The 19,694-nt window shown below is 35.4% G+C and overlaps 1 protein-coding gene across 2 annotated transcripts in view; it reads left to right on the top strand.

The window, feature by feature from the left end:
- The window catches only part of arhgap10.L (Rho GTPase activating protein 10 L homeolog), a 105,883-nt gene that overhangs the window by 38,230 nt on the left and 47,959 nt on the right, over nt 1–19,694 (top strand). For both annotated transcript variants that reach the window (NM_001096454.1, XM_018250644.2), the window contains 11 exon segments: nt 2,880–3,009; nt 3,935–4,041; nt 4,661–4,755; nt 5,389–5,470; nt 7,208–7,250; nt 8,048–8,113; nt 8,845–8,919; nt 14,264–14,351; nt 17,390–17,448; nt 17,726–17,831; nt 17,978–18,137. In NM_001096454.1, coding sequence (NP_001089923.1) covers nt 2,880–3,009; nt 3,935–4,041; nt 4,661–4,755; nt 5,389–5,470; nt 7,208–7,250; nt 8,048–8,113; nt 8,845–8,919; nt 14,264–14,351; nt 17,390–17,448; nt 17,726–17,831; nt 17,978–18,137 — 1,011 coding nt within the window.

The raw sequence follows: 19,694 nt of genomic DNA, 5'->3' as shown, positions 1-19,694 counted from the left end.
AAATTTTGGGAGGTATGCTTTAGGCTGGTACAATTAGTTCAGTATGTAAAATATGGCCTTTTTAACCATATTCATTTTTATTTGTGTTTGGGCAAACATTATTTATAGAGACTGTTTTGGCACCTTTTGTCAAGGAATCTTGTTTATGTTATATAAATCACTTACCCCAGGGGATTATTTTCCGCTCTCCATTGTCTGGGGTTTCATTCCTGTTTAGAAACATGTTTTTGAAAGCTTTAACTGTTTTTAAGCTTTAGCTGATCTGTTTACCCACTTTGACTTTTATGAATTAATCCTTGTGTTTTCGTAATTTGGTTTGGCTGCTTTATGCCTATATGTAATAAGCATGGTTTGTGCAAGCTTCCTGTTTTTAACTGCTTTCATTTTATAGATATCAGTACTTACATGTAAACTGAGTTCATCCAAGCTGTTTGAAGAGTGCACTTTGTTTATATAAACACAACTATTTTTTTTCAATGTAGCTTCTAATTTGTCATTTGGGGACATTTTGTTTTTGGATTATATCATTTTAGAAATGGGAGCTCATTGGCTGTAATATTTCCATACAGTAGTGGTGGTCATGGTGTGACCAATACAGGGAGAATCTATAACTGCGTAGTTGAATACTTAAAAATAAACAAAAAGTGGATTGATCCAAGTGTGATACATTTAAAAACAAGTTTATTCCACATTAATAACACTCACAGGATGTAAATGGATTATAAACTTCTGACCGATTACAACCCTTTGCCCTCAACATTTTGCACTTCCCCATGATGATGACGTACAGGTATGGGACCTGTTATCCAGAATGCTCGGGACCTGGGGGTTTTTCCCGGATAACGGATCTTTCCGTAATTTGGTTCTTCATGCCTTAAGTCTACTAGAAATTTATTTAAACATTAAATAAATACATCCATTACATCTTAGTTGGGATCAAGTACAAGCTACTGTTTTATTATTACAGAGAAAAAGGAAATCATTTTTAAAAATATAGATTATTTGGATAAAATGGAGTCTATGGGAGACAGCCATTCCTTAATTCGGAGCTTATTGGATATCGGGTTTCCAGATAAGGGATCCTATACCTGTACTACAAATATTGCACATATCAATGGTTGTTAATTAAACATTTATTGCTAAAATCAAGCATTTCATACATAATTAAATACAATGTATTATTTAAAAATGCATCAATAACAGTTGATCCATGATAAAACAACACAGTAAATATTTAAAGACCTCTATTTTTATGAACATTCCAGAATAGCCTTCTTTATCTGTCTCTACAACTAACTGCCTGCTAGAATGCTGCTTAGCAAGTTAGGTTCCTCCATTTAGCCATAACTCTACTGCAGATTTGTAATGACATTTAAATAATTAAAGTTAAAAAGCAAAAATGCATTTGAAGTCTTGAACGCAAGGGCACCTGCACATTCAGTACCTTGAAATTTCAATTGTCTGTGAATGTCAGAGCGGATACGTACTTAGTAAGGAAGTAAATATACAGCTTATCGGATGGTACACCAAATTCAGCCGTCAAAACATTTTGTTTTTGTCTTTTTATGTCTTTTTATAGCCTCACACTCTGCCCCTTGATCTTGTCAATAAAAAGTTTACTGTTAGCTAATGTTAGCTTAGTTGTTCTGCATACTTTTCATTCTGATTCCTAAAACAATGCATTGAGAAAGGTGGTAGTTAGTAACTATATTTAATGTAGACCCCCACACCACTAAAGTCTGGGCACCAGGCACCACTGCTCTTGACCGTCTGTTGGTATTGAGTGAACTGGCTTCATCTACTTTCATGACAGCTTTCAATCCAGATTTGACACAAATAAAACTGCATTGGTGTAGGTGGGATGGACATTGAAAATATATTTACATGAATTTCTTGTGCTTTGGTGCTTTTCATCTAGGATGTCACAACCTAAGAGCATATTTACCAATAACGATAAGACAGTTTGACGTAAGTTGTCTATAAAATACTACAAACCTCAGCGCTTGTGTTTAGGCATTTGAAGTATTATCGCGTTATGTCCTTTAGCTTATGCCTAAAGCCACATCATACCCACAATCTGGACTTTTATCTATCCCGGCATGTCTATAATGTCAAAATTTAGAGGCCTCTGGGCTCTTCAGACCCCAATAGCTACCCATTAGGGTACGAAAATAGGGGAAAGGGGTACTTGCCCTCCCTCTGAAATTTTGCAAACCTCACAGCTCACTGTTCCACATTGCTGTTTAAATGTTGCCCTGCTTGTCCTCGGGTTCTTCTTAGCTCTCTGCTTCTAGAGAAAAAAAAATCCAAGATGGCTGTGCATTCCACTGTGGAATGCACTGCCATCTTGGCTTTTTTACAGGTGCAAGGAGAGCGACAAGCAGGGTGGGAACAGCAGGAAAACATGCAGATTGTACGTTTTCCGTAATAATTATATATGCTCATTATCTATTTTCTGTAGAATTTATACTGGTATGTTTTGGTAAAATTAGTGTGATATTTAAGGGTGTGTTCACAAAGTGCACCTAGCGTGCAGCAGATTTTCATGATTTATACTCTTTACTTAAACAGCCCTCCTGGTTATACAGTTATATAAGTTGTGAGTGGCTTTATGGGCTTTGCCAATAAATTGATATCCTACAAACCTGGCACCTAGTTATTGTATACAGACTTCTGCACAGGTCCATGTCACCACCTGTTAAAGCCTTTTTACTAATGTGAAGTAGAAAAAAAACTCTGCAAGACATGCATTGGCACTCCTGAGTGCAGTGACAGTGTTCACAGGAATACAAAACTTCTAGAAGTGTTCATAGAAATAAAAAAGTTCAGGAAGTGAAGAAAAATAATAATCAAGTGCTTTTCCTGTCTGTCTTTTATAGACACGGAATCTGTTTGATGGCACACGATCCGAGGTTGAAGATCTTTTGAGAAAAATAAGAAGAAATCCACAAGAACATAAAAGAGCAAGCCCGTTTACAATGGAGGGGTATCTCTATGTGCAGGAGAAAAGTAAGTGTGATTGCACAATTCAGATTAAAGATGCTTTCTATTAACAGTAACAATATATGTTCACCAGTTGCATCCATATTAAAAACATGAAAAATCAAAGCCCCATTAATGCAATGTAATTTTGCTTTCCCATTGGCTTTAATGCATTTCTGCAAATTTTTTTGATTTCAACAAATTATAATAATTAAGTGAAATTCCCCAAGTAGCAATGGTCCTGTTTTGCTTCTCTGAAAATTTAAGAAATGGCGAAAATTCTCAAAACACATTGAGATCAGTAACCAATTTTTCATGCAATCTTTCCAGACTGTGCAAACCCCCGAAAAATTTCACCCACTCCTAGCCACAAGTTTGCAAATTATGACCCTTGTTGTTTTCTTTTGTTGTTGTTGTTTTCTTTTTTTTTTACCAGTACCAGGTATAACATTACTTCCTATGCACATGCCCCAACTTAATTCCTTTTTCTCTTCCTCATTTCTCCATGCCATGGGCATGATGCTGCACACAGCTACATAATATTGGATTATGACATCCCTATATTATTTACTTTTGTATTAAGGAAAAGAAAACATAGACAAGAGTATAGAAAGATTCTAGAGTCTTTATAATTATTTGTCAAGATTTTAGTGTTTAGCCTTTTAAACAAAATTAACAATGAAAATCAGTTTATTCCTAAACATTTGTGGATAAAGGTTGTCAATATTGTTTTATGGTGCTAAAGGCTACAGTGTTCAACCCAGGGGGTTTAAGACTACAATGTTTTCTTTTTGCTCCCTAAAATGGTTTTCATGGCTTTTCGTGGCCAATACTACTTTAAACTTACAATTTCCTACGGTTCACACAGCCCAAAGCATCTGTTTGTCTTACTGTGATTTATACTGTATTTTTACCTTCACTGTTGTAATCAAAATAATAATTTCTTATTAAGGGCCTGCTCCTTTTGGCTCAAGTTGGGTAAAACACTACTGTATGTACAAGAAGGATTCAAAATCGTTTACAATGTTCCCATATGAGCACAGATCGGGAGGTAAAATTGTGAGTAAACCCTGTCGGACTATGCATTTGACTTCTACTGATTCAGGTGTTGCTAGTTTATATTCACACCATAACTACCCTACAGTTAGACTATTTTGAGATCTGGTCACCCTACCTTAGCTTAACCATTGATTTATTCATGATGCCTTGTATTAGTGGCCTTTCTCTGCATTTAGTCCTCTGTGTGATGATGACTAATTTTAAGGTGAACTACACCTTAAATATATTATTTCTACAGTTTTGTTACAGAAATTAAAACATGTTTATACTTAATGCTGATGTTTCTCTCAAAGTTGCTGTTAGGTTTAGTGATGGGCGAATTTGCGCCGTTTCGCTTCGCCAGAAAATTTGCGAATTTCCCACTACGCCGGTGAATTTTTGTCGGCGAATTTTCGCAGGCGTTTTGCGAATTTATTCGCTGATGGCGAATCACGCAAATTCCCTGCGAATTCGCGCCTGCCAAATAAATTCGCCCATCACTAGTTCGGTTATATTGCCCAGCATGATAAAATTATTTAGCCAAAAAGTTAAGGGTCTGGCATATCTCACAAGCATTTATTCTCATAAGGTTACGGTTAAGGTTCATACTTACTGAAAGCTATGTTTCCTTTTTCTATAGGGTGATGGTGACAGTTTCTCTCTCAAGTCTTGCATTAAACGACATACAGACACAATCGACAGAAGATTCTGTTTTGATATTGAAGCTTCTGAAAGGTAAATTTCACCAAGCCCAAAATGGAACACAGGTAGGGAGGGGATCGTTATCTGGAAAGCTGAATCACAGATTTTGGTGAAGATTCGACTTATTGAGGCAGCTACAATCTTCCGTGTTACAACCTCATATCACCTGGCTTCTATCTGGCTTTAGCTGAATTACAGGAAGCCCATCTCCCCTTGTCCAATTTAAAGCAAATTATGTTTGAATTTTTTTCTCTGTGATAATAAAACAGTATCTTATACTTGATGGTAACTAAGCTGCTTGAATCCATTTTGGTGGAAAAAAAATCAAACTGGGTTAATATTTTTTAGTAGACCTATGGTGTGGAAGGTGTGAGCTCTGGAAAACCCCAGGTCCCGAGCATTCCTGGTAACCGATTCCATAACTATATATGCATAAAAATTGTATGTCATATGCATTTAGACATTTGACTGGAAGTGGGTATTACAAGCTCATATTCACATTCTAGAACTTATTCATGTATCGTTCTGGGAGTGTGGCTTCATGTAGGAAGCAGGGGAAGGGTTGCAAATGAATCTCTGGAATGTCACCATTTTTGGCATTACCGGTTGTATCCTATTTATGGTGTTTTTTAATTTTCTCATTACATTTTGTATGTTTTGTACTAGGCCTGGAGTGCTTACAACAATGCAGTCCTTCTCAGAAGACAATCGTTGTCTGTGGATGGAGGTCTTAGATGGAAAAGAATCTGTAAGGATAACATGCTATTCTACACGGTTTACGGTGTTAAAGATAGAGCAGATTTTAATTTTGCTTTTATTTGTTATGTGCCATGGGATTTTCAAATTAAAGTCTCTGTTCCATCTGCATTCAATTGATTTTGCTATTTTCTCATTCAGTGTAAAGAAGTAGTTTCTTCTCTTATGAAAGCTCAGTCTTCAAATGTCACTAAAAATAACCTGGAGTTTCCTTATTTCTGCACAAGTAGGCAACTGATGCAGAGATGGATCATTTGTGCTACTGCCTGCTTAAATAAATGTATATAAAGCAGGAACATAAGCAGAGTACTAAGGTATTCGGATCTAGTTTCCGCTGATGTTGTGTGGTCTTATAAAAGACATACGCATGCCTTGAAATTCCCTTTTATAACATTTGGCCATGAAAAGTCACCAAAAATGGCAAGTGACACATTTTTATTGTGTATTCATGTACTAAAGGGGGAACACACAGAATCAGGACCCTCTGCAATGTAGTATGTCAGAGCTGTAGAAATCTTTTGGGGGAATGTAATAAAAGTCGCAAAGAGCAAAACAATTCACACCAATAAGAATAACAATCCACACCTCACAATGTAATATTGTTCCTTAAACCGTTATTGCATTGCGAATTTTATGTGCGCATTGCCAATTTTAATTGCACAGTCTTAAAAATTGCTTGACGGTGTCGTAATCTTTTGGAGCAAACATAATGAATTTTTGAGTAAGAAGCTTTATTACATTTACTTTGTATTGGCGCAAACTATAAAATTCGCAAAACAGTCTTCCTCTGTGGGAAGTGGTCGCTAAACAGTTTCCTGGTTCGCAAAAGCTATATTAAATTTGTGCAAAGCAAAATTTGGCATAACTTTTTGCATTGCGAATAGTTTTTTTTGTTACCAACTTTTATTACGTTCCCCTGATTGATAATAAAATGTTTGTGTGTGTGTGTTAAGGAAAGGGTCTAAAGTGACATCTGCCACGGGAGACTGGACGTAGGGTGATGTTGATTGTGCTGTTAAATGGAGTGGGGGTGCAGTGTTAATGTGGTAATATGTCTTGGACATATTCAGTTTAAGCTGGTGAGCAGCCATACAAGATGCTACAGCAGTGGTGCACCTGCTTATTAGAAAATATGAAATTTTTGGTTATATGATTATTTGATCTGCTATCTCTTATTATTATGTACTAGATGTAGCAGAGCTTACACGCGTGAGCCCAAAAACATATTGATTCTTCCAAAATAAGCTTAGCAGTAAGCTCGCCAAAATTGGCTTCCTCCTGGCAACAAAAGGTTTATTTATTAGTTAAAAGCCAAAAAGTGCATTTCTGGCAGAAAAGATAAATGGGGCATTCTGAAAATTAAGGTCAAGCCATTATGCTTGTCTGGCAGCTGAAATATGACAAATGGTTGTATACTTTTATCTCAAACTTTTTAATTGCTGTGCAGCAACACCATTTAAACATTGCATAAATATTGAGATAAACTGTGATGCATACTTATTCTGCACCTTAAGCTTTATTTGACAAATTACTGCTGTCAGAGTAACAGCCAATCTTGTGTACCATTTATGATTTCTGATCTAATAAAGATCACAGATTGTAAATGTAATACATCTTGTATTTAGTGTGTTCCTTCAAAGCTGTTCTCTTTCTGAACATCAGTTTTAAACGGGCATTATTTAACTATTTATTCTTGTCCTGTTCCCTACCCGCTTTTCTACCTATTTAGAGATTTCTTAGTTTGAGCAGATCCGTTTCGAGGCCTGAAGGAGGTAAGTATCCTATCTATAAATATGTTGGTTAAATAGAAAGAAATTAAGGATTTTAGTTTTGTAGTTTTTGCCATCTGTTTAAGTGCATTTCCTGAAATTTTGCAGTTTTATCTCTTTATGCAATAAGCAACATTTAAAAATTGGGGTGCTATGGCCTAGAGATAGCACTAGAACCAGGCTCGGATCTGTGGCCCGGTCCTAGGGCGGCGAAATTTTAGGGGCAGTATGCCGCCCAGCCACAACCATTGGGGAACATAGAGTCTCCCAGCGCTATGATGCATGTGGGGGGGGGGGAATGGTGCATGCGGATAGCAGGTGCTAGGACCCCAAAACCTTGGGGCGCCCGGAAGAGAGATCCGGCACTAATTAGAACTCAAGATAGTTTGCAATAAGATGCATTTCAGCTTTCTACAGTACAGGTGTAGAACCTGTTATCTAGAAAGCTTGGGACCTGTGTTTTCCAGATAAGGGATCTATCCGTAATTTGCATCCCCATACCTTAAGTCTACTAAAAAATCATTTATACGTTAAATAAACCCAAGAGGATTGTTTTGCTGCCAATGACAAGTAATAATACCTTTAGTTAGATTCAAGTATAAGCTACTGAGAAAAAAGGAAAACATTTTCAAAATGTGAATTATTTGATTAATATGGAGTCTATGGGAGCTTTCTGAATAACTATTTTCCGGATAACTTATCCCATGCCTGTAGTATCAATAGTGAATGAGGAGTCATTTAAGAACATATGAACAGATGTAAAAAAAACACAGTTCTGATATTTTGTTTATCTTTTTAAGGTGCTCGACTAGACAAATACGGCTTTGCTATCGTGAAAAATTGCATTCGTGCAATTGAAACAAGGGGTATTGTATTTGCCATTAATTAATTTAAATGTTGTCTTTATATTTTACATAGGTAATATCTTATTTGTCCAAGAGCTGAGTAAAGTAAGCAATGCATGAGCCAATACCCATGATTCATACAAATTTGACCATAACTGAGTGTATATTGGCCACAGATAACAATTGAGCAGTCAAAGTTGTGGCACCGTGCAGAGGAAAAGCACATGCAATGCTTCAGCTTAATCCCAGGACTGCAGACAGCAGATGCATTAATAAACAAAACCTTCATTAGGGATCTGTTTAGATGACAAAATGTCCCTTTTTGGCTTCCCACCAGTTAAAATGCAAATTGCCAGTGGGAAAACATATGGAACTGGAAGTTGCCAAAAGTTTCTGTATTTTGCAAAGTAGCTGCACCACCTATGTTTTCCCACCAGCAATTTTCATTTTAGATATCTATTGGGGAAGCAGTCTAAGAGAGGGCCCATACATGGGCAGATAAGCTGCAACCAGTATAATGGGGGTTTTCCATTATTTTGAATATATATTATCCTAATCATGAATTTAAGGGATTCAGATAAAACCTTTTGAACAAGAATATGAAATAGCAAATGAGCATAGCACCTACAATAGCCCTATAAAGATAGTATTATTTTGGGCTGCTATAGGTACTATTTAAATTGTACTCTTTTACATAATTACATTTTAAATTTTGATTATATAGTAAAATAACATGTTGTTCTCTCTTCTAGGTATTAATGACCAAGGATTGTACAGGGTTGTGGGGGTGAGTTCAAAGGTCCAGAGACTTCTGAGTTTGTTGATAGGTATGCCACCATTTTAATATTTTTTTCCCTGTATTGATATGTGACTAAATCCACTAGAGAGCGTTTATCAAATTAAAGTTATTATAAGCCAAACATTCAAACATTAAAACAAACCTTAACTTGCAATTTGGCTTAATGGTTTATTTTGTGGTTTTTGAAATATGTATATTTTTGTTACGCAGTAGTGCCTAAAAAAGAATTATAAGTACGGTAGTATATTTAAGTATATTCAATATGGGACTCGTGTATAAATTTTCGGTAGTATATCTTGGTGTGACTTGTATAAATTGTCAATTTTTTTTGTCAAACTTACATGTGGTAGTTGGGTTTTTTTTGTTATGGATGATGTGGTTTTCTTTCTAAACAAACTTGTAAAAAACATAAATATCTTGCCACCTAAAACCTGCAAATGTGCATATTTTAGAAATCACAGAGAAAAAGTTACAGTCAACCAAATACTTTGCGGCAGCCCCTAAATGTCAATGTTTTCATGATCTGTGACGCCTGAATACCAGACAAGTTGTAGATCAGAAATAGGCAGTAAACATAATGCTAATAGCTAGTGGTATTAAAGAAATGTGGAATGCACAGTAAGAAATGGTAAGAAATGTGGAATGCACAGTAAGAAATGGTAAAAAATGTGGTATGCACAGTATTAGGTGAGGTAATGTTATTTTTCATTTTTATAAAAGTCAAAGTCAAAGTAAACTTTTTATTGTCATCTCAGCAGTATATGGATACATGCTAGAGGTGCATCGCTGTTAAAAATGTTCTGTCATTGCCAAATTGTAGCCATTAGTTTAATATCACTCACTGATCTGTAGTTTATGGCCACTGCATTTTAACCCTCTTGTTATTTTGTGTATGCAATACATGCAACAAATATACCTGAGAGACCAAATATAAGGGAAATCTTTATTTTATAAGGTCATTTTGATTTGTCATGATCTGCCGTTTGTCTGCACTGGTCTGGCCGTCAGGGATTCATTGGTATTCTGCTAGCCTTGTTTGCCATTTCAACCAGGCTGTTCTCCAGAACCATGCATGCTCCATCTGTGCTCATAACACAGTGTTCTTTGGCACGAGAGACTGTAGGAAATCAGACAGTGAATTCATTTCATTACCCTGGACATTATGAGAATGACAAATTGCTAGTATATCATATGCTGTTATCAATTCCATGCTGCAACGAAAACCTCTTGTATAATTGTTAGAAACACTCACTTGACTGGTAATGATTAAATATCACTGTTAGGTCATGTATATTATTAATAGCCAAGAATGATTTAATTTATGATTTTTGCGCTCTAAATTAATGTTTCAGTTTGAAATGGGGCTTTCAATCTGCTTTGTATATTACTTTAAAGGCACAGTAAGACTAAAATATGTTGATCTTTAAAGGGACCAACACTATGATACCAACCTAGAGATATGGTCAGCATGTTAGTTTTTTTTCCCCAGGGTCCTCTATATAGCAGTTTGTGCCACCATCTTGCCTGGCTTTCCCAGGAATTCCCAGTGTACCCTTATAAAGCATTAATACATGGAATAATACACTTGTATTTGCATTTATGAACAAGTCATTCCATTTTTTATTAATTTGAAAGGTAACAGTGTAGGTCTAAGGCACGCTGGGCTGGTAAATTTTAGGAAGTGGAGAAGTGTCAGAAAGCACACGAGCAGGCGGAATGTGTACCATCAGCCTAATTAAAGCATCTTTAATGAGTTAAAGGACATTATACCTAATATTTTGTGGTGTCACATGCAGGTATTGAAAATACTTTGGCACACATCTGGGGCACTGCTGTTTGCTAAGTGAATGAATTTTGAACTGCGCAATGATCACACAGTGTATTTCCTTGTGATTAATCATCTTACAAACTTGAGTGCAAAGTTCTGTCTAAAGATTTAAAAAGGATCAATACTTTTAAATTTCTGATCCAGTTTAAATAATATAGAAATGTTAGCAGAATATTGGCAAAAAACTGAAATTTTTACTGTTAAAACCATAAAAATTCAAAGCTTATTTATTAAAATCAAATATTGACTACTCCTCTGCCCAGTGGCACAAAGTTTGTAGTGTTGTAACTTATAAGTTGCGTCATCTAGGAGTCAATTATTGTGCATTGGTCCATTTATTGACCTTAGCGGGATTCATAGAAGATGTTTCCTATTATTCAATCTGTGTTATTTTGTGGGAATTAGGAGAACTCAATACTCTCATTTGCAACTGTTTTCTTGGTAAAAACCATGTAATGAGCACTGAACTGATAAAGTTACAAAACTGTGACTGTAGTCAGAAGCTGCTATAGCATTAGATTTGCATGTATAATAACCGTATTTCATATGAAGATGACATATCAATTCTATTCTATTATATTACTCTTCAAAAATTACTTTGTATTTTTTTACAAAACCAACCCTCACAGAGCCTTCATTGTCAGGATTGTAATAGAAGAGGTTGAAAGTGCCAATCTGGACTGTAAATCTGACCATACCCACAAAGATCTGTTCAACTGGTAAAACGAGATGATATTTGCCCAATATTCCCACCCAAGTGGTGGGCCAAATCTGGCTGATCCAGTCGTTTTCCCCCTATAGGGGCCAATCCAGACCAATCAAATGGCGATTAACATTCTGGCTCTTTTTGGCAGCCAATACTGGCTTGTTGATGGCCAACTTAATTCTGTATTCAATTTGACCCAAAGTCTACTTAACTTTGAGACCCTGGAATGCAGTTTGTAGGGCTAATTTTATACACACCTCTTCAAAAGAAAAGGGTAGACTAAAAAAGCAGTTAGATTAAATGTCTGAAGGTTCTCATCCATCCAGGTCATGGTATATCTATGGTAATAAATCAATTTTTTTTTTTAAAACTCCAAAATTATATTCTCATGAATTTCTGAAAGCAACCAGTAGATGGCTCAGATGCCCCACAGATGCCAACTGTGAAGGCAATGAGTGTCCAAGATGCTATAGTACAAACAATTGTAAATTTGCATATGTATGTAGACTGCTAATTGTAGTCAATGTTAATATTTCCAGTATTTAATAATTAAAATGCAAAACACTGTTATAAGTTATTTTGTACCACTGATCTCAAAAAGTATTTAGGTTCTGCAGGACCAGAACTAGGGGCAGGCAGAAGAGGCATTTGCAAGTTGGTAGGGGGCACAATTGAAGGGGTTCTCAGTGAGCAGAGACTGGCAGTGGGGGCAAGCAGTGACCGTGCAGACTGGAGGTGGAATGAGAGGGAGGTGTAGTGCAGATTGAGCAGCAGGAGGTGGGGTGTTCAGGCAGGGTGCAGGGCCAAGTAATATTGGCTTGGACTCTTAGGCAAGGGTAAGATCTACTGTAAAGTATAATAAAAAAAAAAAAAGCAAAACAAATGTGTAACAATATTTTTCTGAATACCACCCACAAACATAAAAGTTTTAAAAATGTGTGTGTGTGTGTATATGTGTATATATATATATATATATGTATATATACATATACACATATATATATATATATATACACATATATATATATATATATATATATATATATATATATATATATATATATATATATATATATATATATATATATATATATATATATGTATATATATATTATGTGTATATATATATGTATATATATATATATATGTGTATATATATATATATATATATGTGTATATATATATATATATATATATATATATATGTATATATATATATATATGTTTGCATAAGTGCATCAGCATTTTGGCTGTGCTACCAGGGTAGGTAGTGAACAATACAGCAAAGATATTTAACTCCTTATACCAGGACAAAATTTGCTTCAAAATATGATTCTGTCCCCACATGAAACCAGTATCCTCTCTTCTCTGTCCTGGTTGTTCTGTTTTAGAAGCAATGTAGCAGGTGATTAACAGATCTGTATAAGAGTGGTGTCACCCTGTGAGATTTAGTCGCCTGTGATAAATCTGCGCTAATGCGGGCGACTATTCTCCCCCAAATGCCTTCTAACCCTGGTGGTGATTCACATTCTTGCCAGTGGGAAGTCATTTGGGGGGGGGGTTAGTCGCCCGCAGTAGCGAAGATTTATCACAGGCGACTAAATCTCCTCACATGCCTCCACCCTAAGTCTTCTGCTAAATTGTTTGAAGAGATGGAGTCAACTATGCAGAAAAGGATAGAAAATACTGCTTTTAATAGCTCTTACATTTTCAAATAACCTTAAAACCGCAGACCATTTTTAATTGATGTATATTGGCAAGAATTTTTTTTTTTTTATTAGGTGTAATTTTATTGTTGCAGTAAAACAAAACACATGGGAGACCGCTCAAGCTCCCGACAAACCTTTATCCAGGTGCTCTGTCTTCAGTGTCCCCACTGTGTAAACATGACAAACTTGAAGTATTAGACTGCACCTCTGGAAAAGGGTTTATTAAGGCAGCAGCATACTGCCTCAATAAACCCTTACTTAAAGTTCAAGGTATTTTGTGTATATGTGAATTGTATAAATACTGTATAAATATAACATGCTTATCTGGAATATCCAGGTTATAACCTACTATTAAAATGCTACTTTAGGAATCCTGGGATTCCTGGGAATTTCAGTTCTACAGCAGCTCCATGCCTGCACTCAATACATCCCTTCCTCTTGTACAACTTTTATGAATCGAACGGTTTTAAATAATGTCACTTATGTTTTCATGTTTGTTTTGTGCAGCAAGTTATCAATAGCTTTTCATTTAGTAGACCAATTTCAATGACTTGCCATATGCTTTTACATCAGTATTATTTTTATATCATATATACTGAAAAATTTATCTGACCTTAATATGATTATTCTGTTGGAATTAACTGCTATGAAAAATTCTGCTTATGTTAATCGATACAGAGAAATGGGATCAAGCAGCAATTCTGCACCCTGTCCTGTAATCTCATTTTAGAGATGAACTCCACTGTGAAGATTCCATCTTCTATCATGTGTGGGAAGCATTAACACAGCGTGGCCATTAATTATTATGTGTGGCTAAATTGAGTGGTCTGGTTGTGGGCTGATCAGTCGGTTATTCCACAAATTACCCCTCCTTTATTAAGTCCATAGCTTCACCTTGTGCCTTTGTATTGCCATAAAGTACTGAAATTAGGTGCCTGTATGAATTTGAGTATATTAGCAACTACTTTATCTCATGTGTGTTGTTTGAGTGCATTTGCAACAATCTCATTTCATTTATGTAAAGTGGATACCATGTACAAATCATAATCTTGCAGCTAAAAACAAGGATACCTGTGTGATGTAAATATATACGACACTTAAACCCTAATTTTGACTTGGTTACCCTTAGATGTTAAAACATGCTGTGATGTAGACCTGGATAGTAGCGAAGAGTGGGAGGTGAAGACTGTCACTAGTGCTTTGAAGCTATATCTAAGGTCAGTGAGAACTCATTTTCCTTTTTGTACCAATTACTTTAACATGATTTTTCTTTATGTCACTGGTTCTTTTCATGGCAAATGCACACATAATACAGATCAAGAATGAAATAAGTTACTAGCAGTTTGTCAAAAGATACACCCTCACTGTTATCTCTTAGTTGTTTACAATTGCAATAGTTAACCATGAAGTAGATTGGCCATCACATGAACATGTTGGTAGTGTAAAACCTGTGTAATATACAGTATCGGTGGCTTAGCACGCAAAAAGATAAGGGATAGCCCATGGCGGAAACCACAATGTTTTTGAAAATGCACCTTTATTAAAGGTGAACTAAACCCTAAAAATGGATAAGCCTAGAAATGATACATTTTATATAATTAACTTACTGTACCAGCATCTATATTACAATAATCATCCAGGCTTTCAAAGTTGTAAAAGGAACTCCCCATCTTGGATTTTGTTAGGAGTGTCAGTGACACGCACATGCTCAGTGTGCTCTGCGCAGCTGATGAGGAGCTAAAGCAGAAAATTAGGTTTGCCTATCATACAGTATAAACTGTATAAATTGATGTCACAGGGCTAAATTTCAATGCAAATTGCACTGGTTTCCAAATTGCCAGGCAATGCGAATCTGAATTCATTACTAACCAGCCTTGTATTATGACATTATATTCTATATATACAGTATATTGTCAGGCCTTAACTCGGGTAAATGACAGCAGCACTGAGCATGTGCAGTGAATCAGCAGAAAAAAAGATGGGGAGCTACTGTGTTTGCATTGGGTTGGTATAGAACCCTGAAACATAATGTGCAGCATTTCTACGCTGCTTCTTGTTAAGCTTTAGTTCTTGATTAAGTGCTTCTTTGACACATTTTGGAGAGGTTGAAATTATTATGACTATTATCTTTTTTTTCAACTCATATGTAACTATGTATTTACTGGGAGTCTCTACCAGAAACTGCCCACTTGTACATTTGCTTGATGTGTGACTGTATATTGTGTGGTGTGTACTGTGTAATAGTTCATTACATATTTTTTACTGCTCACAAGGGTAATATTGTCCATTGGTCATATGCTATATTATTTTAAAAATAAATATATTTTTCCCCCTGGTATTTATATAGCATCTGCATATATCATTCATATCAGTCCTTGCTGGTGGAACTCCAAGTTAAATTTGAATAGCCTCATATTTTACAACAGGGTGTACATTAGTTATTATTATACACAGGTTTCAGTGAGTAAAGTGACAAAAACTACACTAAGCACCAATTATATCTGATGGCATCACTAAACACTGTTTATAAGAATATAATTGACAGGATATTCAGGGCTTTTTAACTGACCTTTTGCCAAAGTAGAAAAATAATATTTGCTACTCACTTTGTTGCTTTCTGTCAGTGTTAGAACTTCAAAGACATTCATTTTAAATTGGTGCCATGTTAAAGTTGACGTTGATGTACATTACAATGAAGATTTATTTAAAAATAGGATGTAAAATGTGAATCTGAAAAACTCAAAACCCACTGTTCAGCAGAGTTTTAGTGAGTTTGACCAAAATATCTTACAAATATTTACAAAACTGTCTAGATAAAGTTCTTCATCCTCCTATAGGAAATAGGGAGATGTTGCCAGGTGTTAGCTGGAAAATACATTTATTTGATAGTTTGGCTTAAAAGAAAGAATGTCTTTAACAACAGTATAGTTAGAGATAAGCAAATGCAGTTGTACAAACCTACTGAAATATAATAAAAATTAAATGTTTTACGTTTTAAAAGTGTATAAAGCTAAATATTTGCAAAGTTTGATTACTTTCCCAACTTTAAATTGTTAGCCATGAAATTCTTGTATGTTGGCTTTGTGTTTAGATAGGAGTGCTGTATCATTTGTCTGACTGTGAACTTGCTCTTCTTTGCCTTTGCTCTTAGGTTTTTGTCATTTCTAACAGATGCTTCCTTTCCAAAAATGGTTATTATACTTTTATTGCAAGCAATTATTATGGAATCTGCCTCACCAGATAATTCGTTTTCCAACTTAAATCTCTGAGATTTAGATTGAAAATTATTGAAGCAGAAGAGACGTGATTCCTCATTGTCAGAATATGTATGTCAGAAATTTGGTTTTCTGTTTTATCTGTGGTAGATGATTGAATGAATGCTCATTTGCATTATTTTTGTTATTTGACTTGCTATGCCAGGCTGGTGTTTTGACTGTAGCATGCCTTTCAACTCTGTGCAAACTGGAAAGTAAATACATTAATATATTCCTCCCACAGTCAATAAAATTCAAGCTGTTCTCGCCTGCTCTTCTGCTTTCCTCTGTTTTATTAAGCCGTTCTAGGTTAAAGTCTAAGATATCAGGAATATGTACATAAGGATTTCACACTGTACGTCTGTATATTAGTAAGCATTAAATCTAGCAACTAAAGAACAAACAGTTGACAAGGTCAAGGTAAAGTATAATATGTATAAAGAGAAAAAAAGCTTGTAATCAAATAAGACCTGATAAGACCTAAAAGGCACTAAGTTTGTCCATTAGCAGTAACCCATAGCAACCAATAAGATTGTTTTTAAAGATGTGACCAATAAATTCTACCTGCTGATTGGTTGCTATATGTTACTGTTGCTGGGCAAACATATTGCCATTTAATACTTTAGTGTCTTTGTATATAGTACCTTAGAAGGAGATTTATCAAATTCTTTCCACATTGCCACATCTAGGGAGTCTTTTATTTCTAATATGGTTGAATAATTTCCTCTAAGTTCCTGAAATGTAATTTTGCTGTGCCAGGACCTTTCTGCATAAGCCACTTATCCACAAACATGTGACATGGCCAGTGTTGTCTTTGTGTTCCATTTTATGTGCAAGACTAGACTAACAGTTTCACTGTTTATTGAATTTGGGACATTTGTGGTTTATAAGTGGCTTGTTTTGGGCTAGTGTACTTCAGTGGACTGATTTATGTACACCATTTGCCATGTGTATTATTAGGCATACTGATATTCTTAACGTGTTTACACTTCTCTTGCCAGAAGTCTACCTGAGCCACTAATGACCCATGAGCTGCATGATCAGTTCGTCAACCCTGCCAGTAAGTACACTGATATTTTATTCATTTTTGACAGTTTGTAATAAAAAAAATAAAAATAAAAAGACAGGTGGGACATTTTTCTGAAATATGCCAAGTGGAGAATCTCCTGAAGAAGCCCCTGTTTTATGTCAATAATTTAATTCACTAAATATTGATGATTGTACAAACTGTGAGAAATGCAGACAAAGTGTCCAGGAATTGTCAAATCAGGTTCACACTCTTGCAGTATTGGTAAATATTCCATAACAAGATGCTTTCATTGTATTATTTCATACAGAAAGTGGAAGCCCTGAATCCAGAGTTACTTCCATACATCATTTAATACATCAACTTCCAGAGAAGAACCGAGAAATGTTGGATATTCTCATCACACATTTAGCCAAGTGAGTGCTTGTTGCTGTTTTCTTTTAGCCTTTTCTGTGTATGAAGAATATAGCAAGGCAACATACTTTGTAACTGTTTGAACATTTATCCACACCTCATATATAGTTTGTGTATATATTTTTCTTTGATTTTGTGTTTCATTTAGTGTTGCGCGCCATGCAAAGCAGAATTTGATGACTGTAGCCAATCTGGGGGTGGTGTTTGGCCCCACATTAATGAGGCCACAGGAGGAGACGGTAGCAGCCATAATGGACTTAAAGTTTCAGAACATTGTGGTGGAAATCCTAATAGAAAACCATGAGAAGGTAAACCTCTTTGCTAAATAATAGTATGCTTAAACATATACTTTTTGCATTTTAATTTTTGGCATGGGTAGGTTTTAAGGGAATGCTGTAGATGTAGTTATACATACTATAAACTATAAAAATAACTGCTGGGGTAATGTTTCAGCCTTGTAATTAGAGGAAGCAGACCCTGTGACTGCAGGGGGGCCCATGAGGTATACGGGCCCCATGAATCCCTAATTCATATACAATTTCAATAAATATTAGTAAAATGTTACAATCTATACATGTTGGGAGCCTGAAACATAATTTGCTGTGGGGCCCAGTAATATCTCGTTACTCCACTGTTGCATATCCCAGGTTAACATGTGTCACTAATGATACACAGAAACTTTCATAACCTGTAGTTTCCCTGAAAATTGCATCACATTTTCTACATCGATATCCAGCATGTAGAATATAGTCACCCAGCTACCTTTGAATGGCAAGTCCTAATCTTGCAACTGGGTATCATTGCTGTTTTTACCTGTGGATAAATTCATGTTGTAAAATATTTTGTTAAGCTTTGACCCCACATCCAGACAACAGCACTTTTTACAGAAGCACTGGTATAGGTAAACAGGAACAACACTCACCTTGGCTAAGACTAAGCAAGAAAAAAATATGAGCAAATGTTTCTGGCTTACAAGTATTTGCTCTTGGAATGTGTACTCCTAATCTTGATAGTACATGACATGCCTATAAATGTACTTTTATTATGAGTTTTATTATGAGTATAGGGAAAGTTTATTTGGTGTAAGATCAGTCAGTTAATGAAAAGTATTGCCATGGGACGTAGTGATGAGTGATTCAGTGATCGTTTTATAAAGATGCTGGAAAACTCTATAGCAGTGCCATTTGCACTTATGATTAGTAAATATATTCCTTATTAATTCTTCCACCTGCTTCTGTTCTCTGACTATTGAATCTTGTCACATGTCACGTTTCTGTGGGCGTTTCCATACCAATTTTACGTAGTATGTCTGGATTATATATTCCTTTCTTTTATGTATTTTTTGCCATCTACTTGCTGCCTTTGGCCTCTGAATTTATCATAAAAGCATTTATATCTATATTATTTATTGCAATTATTTTGAGAGGAATATATATTTCTTTATGTGTGCTTCTGCTAATGCATGCAGCATGGATGAATATCATGATACAAAATAATTGCTAATGAAGAGGATATAAGCGGAATTTTGGAGAATTGGTAGTATATATAGTGAATAAAGTAGTGATGTCATCAGTTATAAACGGTGAGTAGTGATGTAATTTCTGTCACATGACTCACTAAAATTTGTGTATTATAATTAATAAAGTACCCCCAGTTGTAAAATATAAGAATATTATAAGTCACTGAGGAGTTTCATGACCATATAAAAACATGAGGCCGAAGGCCGAGTGTTTTTATACAGGTCATGGAACTCCGAGGTAACTTATAATATCCTCATATTTTACAACTGGGGGTACTTTATTAATTATAATACACAAGTTTTAGTGAGTCATGTGACAGAAATTACATCACTACTCACCGTTTAT

This window comes from Xenopus laevis, chromosome 1L (genome assembly GCF_017654675.1).
Source record: "Xenopus laevis strain J_2021 chromosome 1L, Xenopus_laevis_v10.1, whole genome shotgun sequence".
NCBI classification, from domain to species: Eukaryota; Metazoa; Chordata; class Amphibia; order Anura; family Pipidae; genus Xenopus; species Xenopus laevis.
Note: the sequence above shows the minus strand (reverse complement) of the source record. Positions and strands in the feature narration are given on the sequence as shown.